At 43.0% G+C, this 15,889-nt stretch overlaps 1 protein-coding gene and 1 long non-coding RNA gene across 3 annotated transcripts in view; one reads left to right on the top strand and one right to left on the bottom strand.

Moving 5' to 3' along the window:
* The window catches only part of piezo1 (piezo-type mechanosensitive ion channel component 1), an 88,702-nt gene extending 73,579 nt beyond the window's left edge, over positions 1-15,123 (bottom strand). Inside the window, exons 1-2 of one of the 2 annotated variants that reach the window (XM_047822234.1) lie at positions 15,029-15,123; positions 14,488-14,696 (exon numbers count right to left, since the gene is read on the bottom strand). In XM_047822234.1, coding sequence (XP_047678190.1) covers positions 14,488-14,551 — 64 coding nt within the window. In that variant the 5' untranslated portion in view covers positions 14,552-14,696; positions 15,029-15,123. Of the gene's footprint in view, positions 1-14,487; positions 15,004-15,028 lie in introns of those variants that run through there. The other variant, XM_027133003.2, reaches the window with a different exon arrangement.
* LOC125146190 lies at positions 4,937-13,635 on the top strand. The gene is made up of 2 exons (XR_007144689.1): positions 4,937-5,069; positions 12,366-13,635. It is a non-coding gene; the product is annotated as an uncharacterized LOC125146190 (long non-coding RNA).
* Positions 15,124-15,889: the final 766 nt, after the last annotated feature.

The following is a 15,889-nucleotide window of genomic DNA, read 5'->3' as shown; positions in this document are numbered from 1 at the left end:
ACTCTGAAAATCCAGTTTCATCAGAATAAAATTTATAAAAAGCCTTAACCTGTGTTAGTGAGTGTGTGCCCAGATTGTTACCCCCCCCACACATCCTCTTCCATCCCGATCCAATTTATAGGAGCACTTTAATTCCGCAGTAAATGCTACAACGCGCATGAATTCATCCTTCGTTCGTCCTTATATTTCACCAAGTGCTTTTTCACGCTCAGAAAAAGATGGTAACCGAGCTCAGAATCAAACAATGCTACCACCACCATGCTTTCTGCACACAGAACAACAGTATGATATTTGTTTGTACAAGAATGAGTTTAACAAACACTGTCAGAAGCAAACGACAACATTACACCTCATCTAAAAGAGTCAGCTGTATAAGAGTGTATGACTCTACAGTCAGAGAGAGAGAAAGAGGGCGGTGCTGGACGTCCAGCACACAGTGAGAGGAAACAGCAACAATGCTGTGTGTTTACTCAGACCAATGAACTAGTGACTAACGGAAAAATCAGGTAGCTTTCTTCCTCTTTACCCCAACTCATATTTAAAAAAAAAAAAAAAAAAAACCTTCACTGCAACAATGAAGCGCTTAAAAACAAAGCCAGCTTTCATTTGTAGGTGGAGGCACTGGCCTCTCTGTGTGGCCTACATCCTGTTTTGGTGGAAAAATAGAAATGGCTTGAGTATCCCGGTGAGAGCCGTAGCCTGTGGGTCGTCCCCAAGCCATGGCACAAACACTCTAACACACACACACACACACACATCCCAAATCAGGAACCAGCATTCTGTGTGCACAAGCAGAAGATCTACAAACACAGCTCGGCTTATAATCAGATAAATGATTACCACACCTATGCTGGTTGGAGGGGATCATCGTCTTAATAAATCCCATCAAATTGATCTTGACACAGGGGGGCACAGTGGCTTAGTGGTTAGCATGGTCGCCTCACACCTCCAGGGTTGGGGGTTCGATTCCCGCCTCCACCTTGTGTGTGTGGAGTTTGCATGTCCTCCGCGTGCCTCGGGGGTTTCCTCCGGGTACTCCGGTTTCCTCCCCCAGTCCAAAGACTTGCATGGTAGGTTGATTGGGATCTCTGGTAAATTGTCCATAGTGTGTGTGTGTGTGTGTGTGTGTGTGTGTGTGTGTGTGTGTGTGTGTGTGTGAGTGAATGAGAGTGTGTGTGCCCTGCGATGAGTTGGCACTCCGTCCAGGGTGTATCCTGCCTTGATGCCCGATGACGCCTGAGATAGGCACAGGCTCCCCGTGACCCGAGGTAGTTCGGATAAAACGGTAGAAAATGAATGAATGAATGCATCAAAAGGCAATAAAGCCTCAAAACCTAATCTGTACTGGTTCCCAGTAGAGACACTTGGGGAACACCGACTGCTGACGCAGAGCACTGAGAGTAGAGACTGTGGACAGACGACTGAAGTGTCACTTGGATACAATTCCTGCTGCACGCTTAAAAATGTACGAGTTTTTTATATCAGTATTATCCCCTGCTGCTTTGTTTTGCGAATACAAAAGTCAGGCTTGTGCTATAAAATAGGCAAAAATCCTGAACTGAAGATAAAAAAATGTAAGTGCCAATAATTATGCATTCAATTCCTCCTGAGATTCCTATTTATTCTCTTATATATATAATTTTTTTTTTTTTTTTTTACTTTTTTTGTGTCCTAAAAACAGCAGAAGTCTTTCCCGTTTCTTTCTGGAGACGTCTAGAGTGATCCGTTGCACACGCTACTTCTCCTTCATCTTGTATGACATGATGCAGATATACACTAGGTGTGTATTAATAGCAGGATTTGTATTCTGATGCACATTAGTGGGAGTTTACACACTGCTTAAGTCGCAGACCAGTTTATCCCTGGCGTTCGTGATTACTCACTTAGGAGTCTGCTTAAGTTTACTTTAACTTTAAGTGCTAAATTCTTTGTGATTTACTCTTTAAAAAGAAAAATTCTCAACACACGCAGTTTGTCTTAAATCAGCCGTTTTAGCCCTTAAGATTGGTTCTGGTGCTTCTAGTGAAGAGTGATATGGAACACTGCAATCCTGGCAGAATATGTGGAGGTTATTTGAGGTAAACTGAAACACAGCCACCATGCCAGGCCTTGCATGCAGGTACAACGGGCAGTGTTTCCTCCTCAGCTCCACTGCTCTGCTATTTTGCTGATGGTCGAGGAGATAAACATCTCGAGAGCCGGTGTTCGAGCCAGTAGGACGGCTCGCCGCCACGTCTAAGAAAAACAGAATGGTGTGGCATGCCGTTATATGTGAGTGAAGACACTCGAAAAGCTCTTAGACCTACAGGATGGAGTGACGCTGATAAATAGGGGCAATTTAAAGCTTTTAGCACTTCTAAACATGAAGGATCTCTACAATACAGAGACATTTGACCATTTAAGGACACGAACACTGTAAGATCAGTGACATAAAAATGGACCTATATCCAATTACACACGTCTTGTGTGAAGCTCGTCCAGGCCACTGGATTCAATTGTTAATCATTTTAATAAGAAAGAAATCAAATGAAATGCTTCATAAACAAAAGACTAAAATGCTTTCTGAATATTTGGGGTTTTTTTTAGTACATCTGCTTGGAGTTTCATCACTTGGAGACCACTTGATGCTGCTGAGGATGAGCCCACGTGACTGATAGAGACTGTAGGTGAGATTACTGTAGAAGGAACCACTTAGAAACCACGAAGATGGCTTCAGGACAATATCTAAACACCTAACGGGATTACAACCGATTCTGCTCCTTCTGAGTCTGGTTCCTCTCAAGGTTTCTTCCTCACGTGGCCTCAGGGACATTTTCCTCCTCTGGCTTGCTCGTTCCGAATAAAAATCATTTGAAAATGTCCAATATGTAATGTGGATTAAAACATTTCCATAAAGCAGCTTTGTAAAAAATGTCCGTCGGTGTACAAAATCGTTTAAACTTTCCCAGTTTAAATGTAGATTAAAAATCTAGTCAGGCGTACACATAATACATCCCATAATATCATGCACCAGTACATCAGACCAGCACATTTTTATGAACAGCAGATATGTTAATCCCTTTCCACTGCTTCTCTCTTTGTACCCATCCCGAGGCATCCAGACACTGTACCAGCTCCCAACGTCCTCTGTGGGACGAAGGCTTTGGACGTCCACTGAACCGAGGCCGACTCTAAGAATCCTGAGACATCTCCAGTTAGACTCTGTGGTACTCAGGAGATCAGAAGTCCTTGAACCTCACACCAATACAACATTTAACTGACTGTATATTACAATCACACCCCAGTGTCACCCATATGAGGATGGGTTCCCCCTTGAGTCCGGTTCCTCTCAAGGTTTCTTCCTTTACCAATTTAAGGGAGTTTTTCCTTGCCACTGCTGCCTGAGTCACCTCAGACTTGCTCATAGGGGAATAAATACATACACACTGTGAACTATATACATCTAATAATAATCTAGAATTTTTATTCTGTTAATTCTTATCTCTTTTATTATTTGTTAATTCCTTTATCATTAATTATGTTTACCTTCTGCTCTGTGTTTATGTTCTGTAAAGCTGCATTGGGACAATGTCTATTGTAAAAAGCGCTATACAAATAAACTTGAATTGAATTGAATTGAATTGAAAATCGATCTACAACTGAAATCTGCACTATAACTATAAGAACATCCAGTAAGGAGACATGACCCAGATGTTCCTCACAAAGAAACTCCTAGCAGGCAGAGAGAAAAAAAACACACATCATAAATCCCCTCATCTAGTTTATTTCGATGACCCCAAGCTTTACCCCACTCTAAACACAAACAATTACAAATGAAACACTTTTGTTTTTGCCCCCATTTTTTTATGAGCTGAACTCAAAGACCTAAGGCTTTTTCTATGTACACAAATGGCCTCTTTCTCTCAAGTATTGTTCACAAATCTGTCTACATCTGTCTTAGGGCCTTTTTACACCTGGTCACTTCATGTGTTTTCTCTGATCCGATAGCTATCTGATTTGTTAAAACTGTTCCATATACATTAGGCCACATAAATGCGTCTTGGGGAATCGGATATCAATCTGATCTTTTGGAACACGCTTTGGGTTTTCAGAATGCAATCAAAAAGAAGACAAAAAACTCGTTATGACGTTTATGCTACAAAAAACAGCATTTACTGTTTGCCGCATTTTCGCTGGCGGCAGCAGCGCATTTTAAGACCCAACGAGACGCCTGGGTGAAAGATCGGTTGCGTTTGGGAGGAGTATACTTCCAAAGTATATGACGTATGTGGCTTGAACAACCACATGCATTTACACCTGTCCAGTTTCATCTGAAATGCGTCCCAGACCTCCTCCTGAAGTGGTTTGAGCGATCGGATTTATATCCGTCTCGAAAACGTTTCGGGAAGGCATTTAGACCTGGTCTTTTTACCATGGGATAGCCATCGGATCACAGAAAACGCATGAAGTGACCAGGTGTAAAAAGCCCCACAGATGTGGCATGTTTTGAGAGAGCGTGCAATTACCATGCTGACTGCAGGAATGTCCACTAGAGCTGTTGCCCGTGAACTGAACGTTCGTTTCTCTCCCGTAAGCCGCCGTCTCAGAGAATTTGGCAGTATATATAATTATCCCTAATGAACAAGTCTGAGGTGACGGTGGTGAGGAAAAGCATCCTGAGATGATATGAGGAAGAAACCTGGAGAGGAACCATGAAATGATGAATGCTGGTTTGTTGAGTGCAGTGAGATTTAACTGTCTGAGCATATTTCTTTGGTAGAATAGAATAGAATAGAATAGAAGCCTTTATGATGTCACATAGACGTTGATGATACGGCGCCCCTGGAACAGAGAGGGTTAAGGGCCTTGCTCAAGTGGCAGCCAGGCAGTGCTGGGGCTTAAACCCTGATCCCACGATCAACAACCCAGGACATTAATAACCACTTGAGCCACCACTGGCCAAGCACATGGTAGCATGTAGATGAACACCGACACTGCTGGGCTGTGTAACTCTGTTCTGGCAGCTTTGATTACACAGGAAGTGGAGGAACAATTTCTCGCCACATTGTGCGCTAAGGAATAAAAAAAAGGTCAGTGTGATGAAAAAAAAAAAACAGTAATGCAGTGTTTTAAGAAGTTGATCGAGCTGAGAGCAAAAGTCTACACACCCTAAGGCCTGAGTACAAAGACATTTAGTGTGTTGGATATTTCAGATGCTCCCTAATGATCACATGTCCCATGCTTTCAGAGACGGCCTTGAGAAATAATGTCTCCTGCCAACACGTGTTTGTGTGTGTGTGTGTGTCCTTTTGTCTTTTCTATATTCTAATAATCCTGTGTCTTTGTCCGTTTTCATGACGGTTAGAACTCTTCAATTCAGGTTTGCAAAACAAACAAACAAACAAACCCCCAACAATGCTTTTCTTTCCCTAAACCATACACAGAGTGTGCAAACTTTTGCTGTTTGTTCTTGTGTCCTTGTACAAAAACATTCTTCCTAGGAACAGAAGTCTGTCCTTCTTATTGGGAAACAGCAGTTATGCGAGTAATGGCCTGGTTTTACTTCTGCACCAGTGTATCTAGAGACATGTGAGGCGTCTTGTGAAAGCGGCCGTGTTCCTTCGTGCCTTTAAATTCGCCTTCAGCGCGAGCATCAGCACGTCTTCGAGAGAAAGGAATGAAGAAGACACGTATCGGCTGTGTCCCAAAAGCCCTACGCACTCTAGTGTCTAGTGTGTGAGTTTTAGAAGTTTGGTATGGTCTCAAATGTTGGAATGGTTCAGAAATATGTTTTCCTGTCCAGTGTGAGTGACAGGTAGCCCCGCCCCTCTGCTGATACATAAGCAAAGCTGTGAGCGTTGAGGGAATGAAGCGTTCAGCATTCCACTTGTTTTCTTGCTTACGTCAGGGCTCTAAGTTTGACCTCTGATACGGAGCTAGCACACGTTGAGCAGACAGAGGGACGGAGGATAGTATGGGACTTATGGGTCAGATATTCTACAGGAGTCAAAGACGAGTGTGGATGTGGATACGGAGTACAGAGACAAGACTGCTTTTTATTGGCAGAGCTGCCAGTTAACCGGAAAGTGTTCAGGGTGCACGGGGTATGACGCAGGAACGCACACAGATTTCCTCTCTCAGTGACACTCGCCTCACTTCCTCTCAGAGCGAGTACAGACCAAACTCTTCCTGAAAAATTGCACATATGTAAATACAAGTAACCGCTAGGGATGATTTAGAGATGCCAGTCCACCTACTGGAATGTTTTTGGGAGGAGAGCAGAAACCCGAGAAGCTGGAGAAACCGATACGGACATGTAGTAGGCAGACAGACAGTAACCTGAGCTCGGGATCACAATGCTGATCATTTTTAAGCTACACGCCACCGCCATGCTGCTGCTAATAATTATTATACACTATCCAGGTGATTTGTGCTGAACGTAACACTGCACCGGAGTGACAGCAAAATTGTAGTCAGCATGAAGAGCAGGGCAAAAAAGCGTTAACTTCCAGCGTTGGTCTGATTTCACACTGATTTTATTCTATCAAACCCCAGTGCAACACAGTGGTTTAGTGCAACACAAGCATATCAACTCACTATGTTCGTGTGGGTTTTTTTTTATTATTACTTTGGTGCTATTATACACAGTACAGACATCTCACCTCTTTTTTCCCCCCACAACCTTCCCCTGGTACTCATTTTACTTGTGTGTTGTGGAAACGAATGATGTCGTCATCAACTGAAACACGCTTGAAGGCGTGCAGACCCGAGTACGAGCCTCTATGAGATGTAAAAACATCCAGGGCTTCAGGATTTCTTCAAAATCACACAAGCTAAATCACAACCGAGACACACAAACCACGTAAATCCGCTCTATACTCTATAAAATCTACGGCCATTTTGGATCTTGGCCTGCCAGCACATCTGTACACAGCATTGAGACGCGGCTCCACAGATACACCAGGATTAAAGGCCTGCGCTATTTGTTAGATACTCCCACCACAAGCTTGTAAAAAAAAAAAAAAGAAGTCACTTGCAGTTTTATTTCCAGCTCCAGCAATAAAGTGACACCGGGTTTTAAACTCCCACCAGAAAAATCGAAGCCTTTCGGATCGTAATCTTTGGCAACGACATGTTCTTACTCGTAGACCAGGAAATCTCCTCACAGGTCTGAACATGAGCTCACGTTAGTGCAGAGGAAAAATGCTTTCAAGGAAGGAATAGAAGAAAGGGGAGAAAAAAGACCCTGGCACTGGGTGTGTTGTGGGATGCGCCGTGTGTTTGGTGCGCTTCTCTAGCGCTCAGGTTGCATTAGGCTGAAAGTCAGACTGTCAGGATTTAGACAGGATGCAGATGTTTCAGCGACATGTCACAGCTGGAGAAAGAGCGCGATCCGATTCCTCGGGGTGAGACCAACACAAGCAGTGGCAGATTTCCCACACAGCTGTTCGGCGGTGCGATGCTGAACTGAACGTCTGTGCAGCTACAGAGTTTCTGCTCAGAATCTGACAGCTTTTTCATAGCTCATGTATTTTACACGTTGAGCAACGTAAGGATTTCAGAGCACAAGCTAACCATCCTGACTGTAAAGGAGGCCTTATTCTAATAATGTTAAACCTTTTGGATCTTAACACACACACACACACACCTACTCTGGACAAAATTTTACAGAGAAAAGGGAAAAGTGGGGGAGACTGAGGGAGTGAGAGATAGAGAGAGAGAGACAGAGAGACAGACACACAGAGAGAGAGAATGAGAGAGAGACACACACAGAATGAGAGAGAGAAACAGAGAGAAAGAGGGAAAGAGACACAGAGAGAGAGAGAGAGAGAGAGAGAGAGAGAGAGAGAGAGAGAGAGACAGAGACACACACACACACAGAGAAAGAGGGAGAGAGAGACCGAGACACAGAGACAGAGAGAAACACAGACAGAGAGAGAGACAGAGACACAGAGACAGAGAGAGAAACACAGAGAGAGACACACACAGAGACACACAGAGAGAGAGAGAGAGAGAGAGAGAGAGACAGAGACACACACACACAGAGAAAGAGGGAGAGAGAGACCGAGACACAGAGACAGAGAGAAACACAGACAGAGAGAGAGACAGAGACACAGAGACAGAGAGAGAAACACAGAGAGAGACACACACAGAGACACAGAGAGAGAGAGAGAGAGAGAGAGAGAGAGAGAGAGAGAGAGAGAGAGGTGCTGAGATTAGTTATTTATGACATTTTCTAGCTGCTATAACAGAAGAGATAATTGAGACATTCTACTCTTTAATCACAATAAGGATGAACGATACAACCGGGAAGCTGAGTGTAACAGCGTTACTTCAGTCTGCAGAACTGCTGCCATGCTGCTTTTTATTCTTTCATCATTCCATTGTGATCACTTTTGGAAACTGTGATAAAAGGCAAGCAGTTACCGTGACAACGGGTTGGTTAACAGTTGTTATATTCCAGAGGGCTTGAGTTGAGAAACCTCGTGTTGTAGTCTGTGTGTCAGGAGTCTATAATACACCTCTCTATAATAAAGTACACTAGTGCTGCGACAATTTAACAGACGTTACAAACATTTTTTACACTTTCATCAACATTTACATCACCAGTGCGAGCAAAAAAACAACACTGTCTAAAGGAGGACTGTGTTTCCACATTTGTCTATAAAGTGCACAGCCTCCTGTCCATTCTGCTCTCTGTACTGAACCACAGTGGTTTAGGTGGCGTCATACATGCAGCACTAAAAATACCAGGGATGCCTCAAGTCCAGTGTGTGTATAAGGGGAAGAGTGGAGGGGTGAGAGGGGGAGTGAGAGTAAGAGAGAGAGAGAGAGAGAGAGAGAGAGAGAGAGAGAGAGAGAGAGAGATTGATAAAGTGAGAGAAAGGGGAAGAGAGTGAGTGAGTGAGTGAGTGAGTGAGTGAGTGAGTGAGTGTATAAGAACTGGGGATTGGGTGAGTGAGTGAGTGAGTGAGTGAGTCAGAGAGGCGGGGGGTGAATGAGTGAATGAGACAGAGAGGGAAAGGGGATCAGTGCCTGAGACGGGGTAAGTGAGTAAGTGAGTGTGAGAGAGAAGAGAGAGAGAGAGAGAGAGAGAGAGAGAGAAAGTGAGAGAAAGGGGAAGAGAGTGAATGAGTCACTGAGTGAGTGAGTGAGTCAGAGAGGCGGGGGGTGAATGAGTGAATGCGACAGAGAGGGAAAGGGGATGAGTGCCTGAGTGAGACGGGGTAAGTGAGTAAGTAAGAGTAAGAGAGAGAGGGGAGTATGTGAGTGAGTGAGTGAGTGAGTGAGTGAGTGAGCAAGAGAGCGAGCGAGAAAGAGTAAGAGAAAGCGGGAGTGAGTAAGTAAGACAGAGAAAGAAGGGGGGAGTGAGTGAGTGAGTGAGTGAGTGTGTAAGAGTAAGAAAAAGGGGGAGTGAGAAAGAGTGAGAGAGTGGGTGTGAGAGAGAGAGAGAGAGAGAGAGAGAGAGAGAGAGGGAGAGCCTAGCTGAAGCTCCACCCTCAGTCTCTCTACACTTTCCATCCTCACACCGAGCTCAGTGATGCTGCACATCCATAAGAGAGTCTGGTCACTTCCTGACCTATAAGCCCTGACACAGCAGCAGCAACAAGCCACTCCAGTGAGGTGGAAGCAGCACGGTAACCTGCACTAAATGACTAACTGGTGGTAACCTGCACTAAATGACTAACTGGTGGTAACCTGCACTAAATGACTAACTGGTGGTAACCTGCTCTAAATGACTAACTGGTGGTAACCTGCACTAAATGACTAACTGGTGGTAACCTGCACTAAATGACTAACTGGTGGTAACCTGCACTAAATGACTAACTGGTGGTAACCTGCACTAATTGACTAACTGGTGGTAACCTGCACTAAATGACTAACTGGTGGTAACCTGCACTAAATGACTAACTGGTGGTAACCTGCTCTAAATGACTAACTGGTGGTAACCTGCTCTATATAACTAACTGGTGGTAACCTGCTCTATATAACTAACTGGTGGTAACCTGCTCTAAATGACTAACTGGTGGTAACCTGCACTAAATGACTAACTGGTGGTAACCTGCACTAAATGACTAACTGGTGGTAACCTGCTCTAAATGACTAACTGGTGGTAACCTGCTCTAAATGACTAACTGGTGGTAACCTGCTCTAAATGACTAACTGGTGGTAACCTGCTCTATATAACTAACTGGTGGTAACCTGCACTAAATGACTAACTGGTGGTAACCTGCACTAAATGACTAACTGGTGGTAACCTGCACTAAATGACTAACTGGTGGTAACCTGCTCTAAATGACTAACTGGTGGTAACCTGCTCTATATAACTAACTGGTGGTAACCTGCTCTATATAACTAACTGGTGGTAACCTGCTCTATATAACTAACTGGTGGTAACCTGCTCTATATAACTAACTGGTGGTAACCTGCTCTATATAACCGACTCCTTTTTAGTGGGAGAGAGCTTAAGCAATAGATAAAATCACCATGATGTAGCAACAACACTGTTACACACAAACACCAGAAAAAACTCACAAACCCAATGTCTTCTGATTTAATCTCTTCCACACACAAGCCCAAGAAGCCACAATGTTAACCAGCCCCGTGATATCACTCGTGCCCTCGTCGAGTCTGCTTACATGGGCACAAATGTGGGCATCGCTTGTGCTCTCCTGTTGCAGAATAAAGACACAGGACACATCCTGTCCTTCTCAGAGACAGCAGTCCTGTGGCACGGTGCAGGGGATTAGAGGCTATAGTTAGATATAAAGTTAAACAGCCACTGCGTTTACTTCTTTATCCACACGCTAGCAGCCAGAACGGTGCTTTAGGAACCTCGCAGGCCGAGCATGACGCTTCACATGAGGTCAAATGGTACACTTGAAGACAGAGTAAAGTGTGGGAGTGAGTGAGTTTTATCTCTTGGTGTTTGCACAAATCCTGTGTTTTGTGGGTTGCTTGGTTAAACCTGGTGTAGTCCGACACTGCAGTTACTTCATGAAAGAATGTGTCATTTTTATCAGGAAACTGAAGTGTTCTGAGCTTTGGCAGATCTGCATTGCTTATCTTTTTTGGCCTTCGATTAGTTTTTCTTTCTTACATGTAAAAATATTCCTGTAGAAGGCTGTGGAAGATATCTGAGGCGTCACGTGACCTGTTTGCTTTGATTTCTAACAAACCATAAAGCACACTTTGGTGTCCTGTGCTGCAAGTGTGACAGAGGTGTTGTCTACACATGAGGGTGCAGCGGTGTGCATGCGAAGGAACTTCTGCATGTCTGGCGGCACCTTCGGTTTCCTGTAAGTCACACGATGCCCATGTGGCACCAGAAGCCACAAACTTCCTGTGAGCAGCCTAAGCTGTGGGCCTCATATTCAAACATCTGTAGAACTAAAGCAGCTACGAGCAACGCTGCGGCAAACGGAAAAGACGACAGGCTCTGGATGGAGGGAGAAAATAAAAACAAAGGAACACCAGACGCCGCAGCTCCACGTGCTTTGTGTTAACAGCCTCGTTGACTCCTTCAGGGTCACGCCGGTGACGGTGCAAACAGTGCGCAGCAGCAGCGTGTCTGCTCAGTGTGATAGCAACAGATCTGATACTTACACAGTTCACCAAAACCAGGGCGTAAGACACGAGCAGCAGAGCTACAGTACTAAACAGTGTTTTAGGAGCTGCGGTGTCACTCAAATATAGAAAGCCTGGCATGTGGTTATTAAACAAAAATGCCAACAAAACAAAAAAAGATGAATCTGGACAAATGAAAAACAAGAAGAGGAAATGACTAACCCTGAGCACACTCCCTGCACTGCTAACATGCCAGAACAAAAGCAAGATTATTAACGGATATCTGGTCATTTCTACTCGTTTCAAGCTTGATATAGCCAGTGTGCTTCTAATGACAGATCACTTTGCACATTCTAAGCATTTGTTTCTCAAAACAGGTTTGAAATGAGTAGAAATGTCTAGAAAATGGATCGAATCTTAAACTTGGGTAACTCTTAGAAATCTAGAGACAATAAAGATATTTTTGCGTGTTAACATGTCACTGTTGCTGCATGTTTTAGCAGAGCGAGAAACTAGCAGGGCAGGTTTTCTTAAAAAAAAAGAGAGAGAAAGAAAAGAAAAGATAAGATAAGAAAAGAAAAGAAAAAGAAACTAGCCCCCAAGTATTCTGCTTGCTATTGCATGCTGCTTAAAAGTGTGCCTTTTACCCAGAGACAAAAATGTTGGTTAAAAAGAGAAAAACTGGACTAGAATGTGGAAAATGTGAGTGTTGGGCCTAAACTGTACGAGCTCCCGGGCTGAACTCTGTAAAGCTTTCAAACAAACCGTTTTCTCTTCTACACCAATCCAAATGTAAAACGCTTGCATGTGCCGAACAGAAAGTTCCAGCAGCGGCGGCGCTGGAGGAGCTTCAGACTGAAACGTTCAGGAAGATCACGACACACAAGGAACCGACTAAACGCTGGCAAATACCCGATGAGATCAAACTCAAACAATGAGAGACACGACAGAGCAGAGGGTCACGTACAAAGACTCAAGAATGATGTGTTTTAACAGAAGATCTTCAAACAAATTCGATTCATTATAGATATCTTATCTATAGCTATTTTTTTAATTCATTAACCCTTACACATAAGATCGACATGTCGAGTTGACACGGTTCACTGCATGTCTTACTCTGTATGTATGTGTATGTGACAAATAAATTGCATGACTTTTAAATTTAAAACCGTTTAAATCAAGAATCCGGACAATTTGCTGTACAGTATAACACGAACAAAATCAACTCGGACGTATACAGGAGGAGACCTTGCTTTAAGATCCACGACTCTCAGACATCCCGAATTTGATCCTGGCCGGTACAAAGCCGTGTACGTCACCTCACCTGTAATACGGTGATGAGGTGCTGATAAGGTGAGTGAACTATACAGAAGACAAAAATTGACATCAGGGATTAAAAAAACCTTCCTGAAGAAAAACTGCTCATGATGCATTTGAAGAGCTTTTTGCCATGCAAAATGGAAGAAGACTTGAACTGTGGTGTTTGTTCAGACTACACATAGACACACACACTCCACACACTCCACACACATCACAGTGTTCGAGACTCACGATGACACAGTTACCTGCACCAGTCTGAAACTTCCTAAATAAACACCATATTTAACATCGTGTGTGAAAATAACTCTTAGTCAAGAAGGTAATTGGACTGCATTGACTTTACTTCTCTTTCAGCAAGGCGCTTGTTTCTGATCATTAATCTAATCATTAATCTGATCTAATCACAGTCATTCATTAAGCGTTGGATCATTAAGCGTTAGATTAGATTAGAAGCGTTAGATCATTAATCAAACTCAATTACGGGTAGAGCTGCTTAATCATCTGTTCAGTCTCAACACAATACATGGCCTTTTAAACCCTATTTTATTCCAATTTTTATTTATATATATAAATGAGAATGAGAGAGAGGGGGGGGGGTTTATTACATTTATATATCATTTACATTCCGACCAATAGATTATATATAGATGAGCTGCGAGTTTCTCAATCAAGTGCCATGGATGAAAAAAAAGAGCCTTCTTTGTAAGACAAGAACGTACGATTTACAAGGATTAACATTCGTTATAAAAAGCTACAAGAGCCTAAGTTTTAAAGGTGCGTCTTACGTTTTACTTTGACGCTTTACACATCATTTAGCTAGAAAACTAATTTCAGAAGAATCACTGGACCGCACCGGCCCCGTTTATGGCACTTTATTTACACTGTAGCTTGGTAGGGCTCTAAGCCTAAGGGAGGGAGTGTGCGCTTGTGCTGAAAATAAGGGAACATTTGAAGACTAAAAAAAGTGTGTGTATATACATGCACAAACATATTTTGTATTTCCATTCTGCTCTGGAATGAGTACTATTAAATTACACACTATTAAATTATACACTTTTATACATTTTTTTAAACTGATGGGAAATAAAATATACACATATGGCATCTTTTCTTCTTCTTTTTATTAAAGGAACTGGGAATATTTGAGGGACTATATTCCTCATGACTATCATCATTGCTGCTGCAGTGTCAATTCAGAGCCACAAACACACCCATGTAGCACACACACCCATGTGTGTGCACTTCATGTGTGTTTAAAGTTTTACCCGAGTAGACATTTCCATTTCCAGCATTTGGCAGACACCTTTATCCAGAGTGACATTCTCATTTTATACAACTGAGCAATTGAGGGTTTAAGGGCCTTGCTCAGGGGCCCATCAGGTGGAAGCCTGGTGGACGTGGGAATCGAACTCACAACCTTACTGTACTCACAAGTACTGTAGGCATCACAATAGGTCAAGTTTAATGAAAGTTTGGCTACCTGTGATTCTACTAAACCTGGTCATGTGCACATCATCATCATCATCATCATCACCACCACCACCACCAAGCCACTGCTATTAATCATGCAAACGAATCTGATATAGATGATGAGTTGAGGTTGAAGACATGTCACTTTACCTGCCAGCAGTGAAATGGGCAGCAGAAAGCAGTAGAGAAGGCCACAGATTGCCTGCAGCTCCATCAGAGCCTACAGAGGAATACACTCCTCCAACTGGGACACAGACAGGAACCCAACTCAGTTCTCATACTGACATGTTCACATCCCATATCCAGTCTGCTCTCCAGCTTACATCCTGCTTTTCCTTCAGCTGTGTTAAGACCTCCACCTGTCAGACGTCCATAAGGCGTGGAAACAATGTAAAGTCTCCAAAAAAGTCCAAAAAAGAATCCAAAAATGGAGTTCAGTGAAAAACAGGCGCAGGTCTCAAGTCACTTTCCTTTAGGGGTGTGTGTGTGTGTGTGTGTGTGTGTGTGTGTGTGTGTGTGTGTGTGTGTGTGTGTGTGTGTGTGTGTGTGTGTGTGTGTGTGTGTGTGTGAATAATTTATTAACCAGCGCGAGTCCTTCAAACTTTCTCCAGCTTTCTTTTTTTAAAAAAAAAAAAGGTTTTGTCAGATAAAAAGTTTCCCCAGGAGAAGTGTACAGTTTCCAGTAACTTACTTTTAAGTTAGTCCCACTGGAGCGGTGAGTAAACTCGGCACTGAAAAACGTGGAGCGAGCGAGCGAATCATTTCATTTCGAACGACTCTTTGATATGAATCGATCGTGTGAATCGACTCGCGCTGTCTAACAAAGTTTCAGGTCATTTATTTACGTTCTAGAAAGGATAATATTCATAATGTTTATGTTTATAGTGAAGGTTTTGCTTCGACAATAAATATCGTGTTATTATGTCGGTACATTGACTGCAATGTGAATGTCCAGGTGTCGAAAATGTGAGCTATAACATAATATTAGCTTTTTTAATGGCAAAGCAAACGAATCAAATTCGTTTGAACGGATCGAATCAGTGAGTCATAACCTCCGTCACCATGGCTACGTTCCAAAACCATAGGCATTACACAGTATGTCTACACAGTATGTCTACACAGTATGTCTACTAGGGCCAGTGTTATTTCTCAACATTAGTTGTATAGAATAAAATAGAAGCCTTAATATTAACCTTAAACAAATATCTTGTAACATAAATGCTCTTTAATTATTCTGCGGTTAAAATGTATTTAAAACTGTTACAGAATTATGAAATGAATTCCTATAAAAAGTTTATTTATTCCAGTGTAGTGGCGCCCCCTGGTGGTGAAACATACAACGTGGCAGAATCTCAGTGCATAAAAGTATGCAGATACAGGTCCACGTTAAACATCATTCATTCATTCATTCATTCATTTTCTACCGCTAATCCGAACTACTTCGGGTCAGGGGGAGCCTGTGCCTATCTCAGGCGTCATCGGGCATCAAGGCAGGATACACCCTGGACGGAGTGCCAACCCATCGCAGGGGTTCACATTCACTCACGCAATC

Source organism: Tachysurus fulvidraco, chromosome 1 (assembly GCF_022655615.1).
Source record: "Tachysurus fulvidraco isolate hzauxx_2018 chromosome 1, HZAU_PFXX_2.0, whole genome shotgun sequence".
Taxonomy (NCBI): Eukaryota; Metazoa; Chordata; class Actinopteri; order Siluriformes; family Bagridae; genus Tachysurus; species Tachysurus fulvidraco.
The sequence above is the reverse complement of the archived record's forward strand: the minus strand, read 5'-3'. Positions and strand labels throughout refer to the sequence as shown.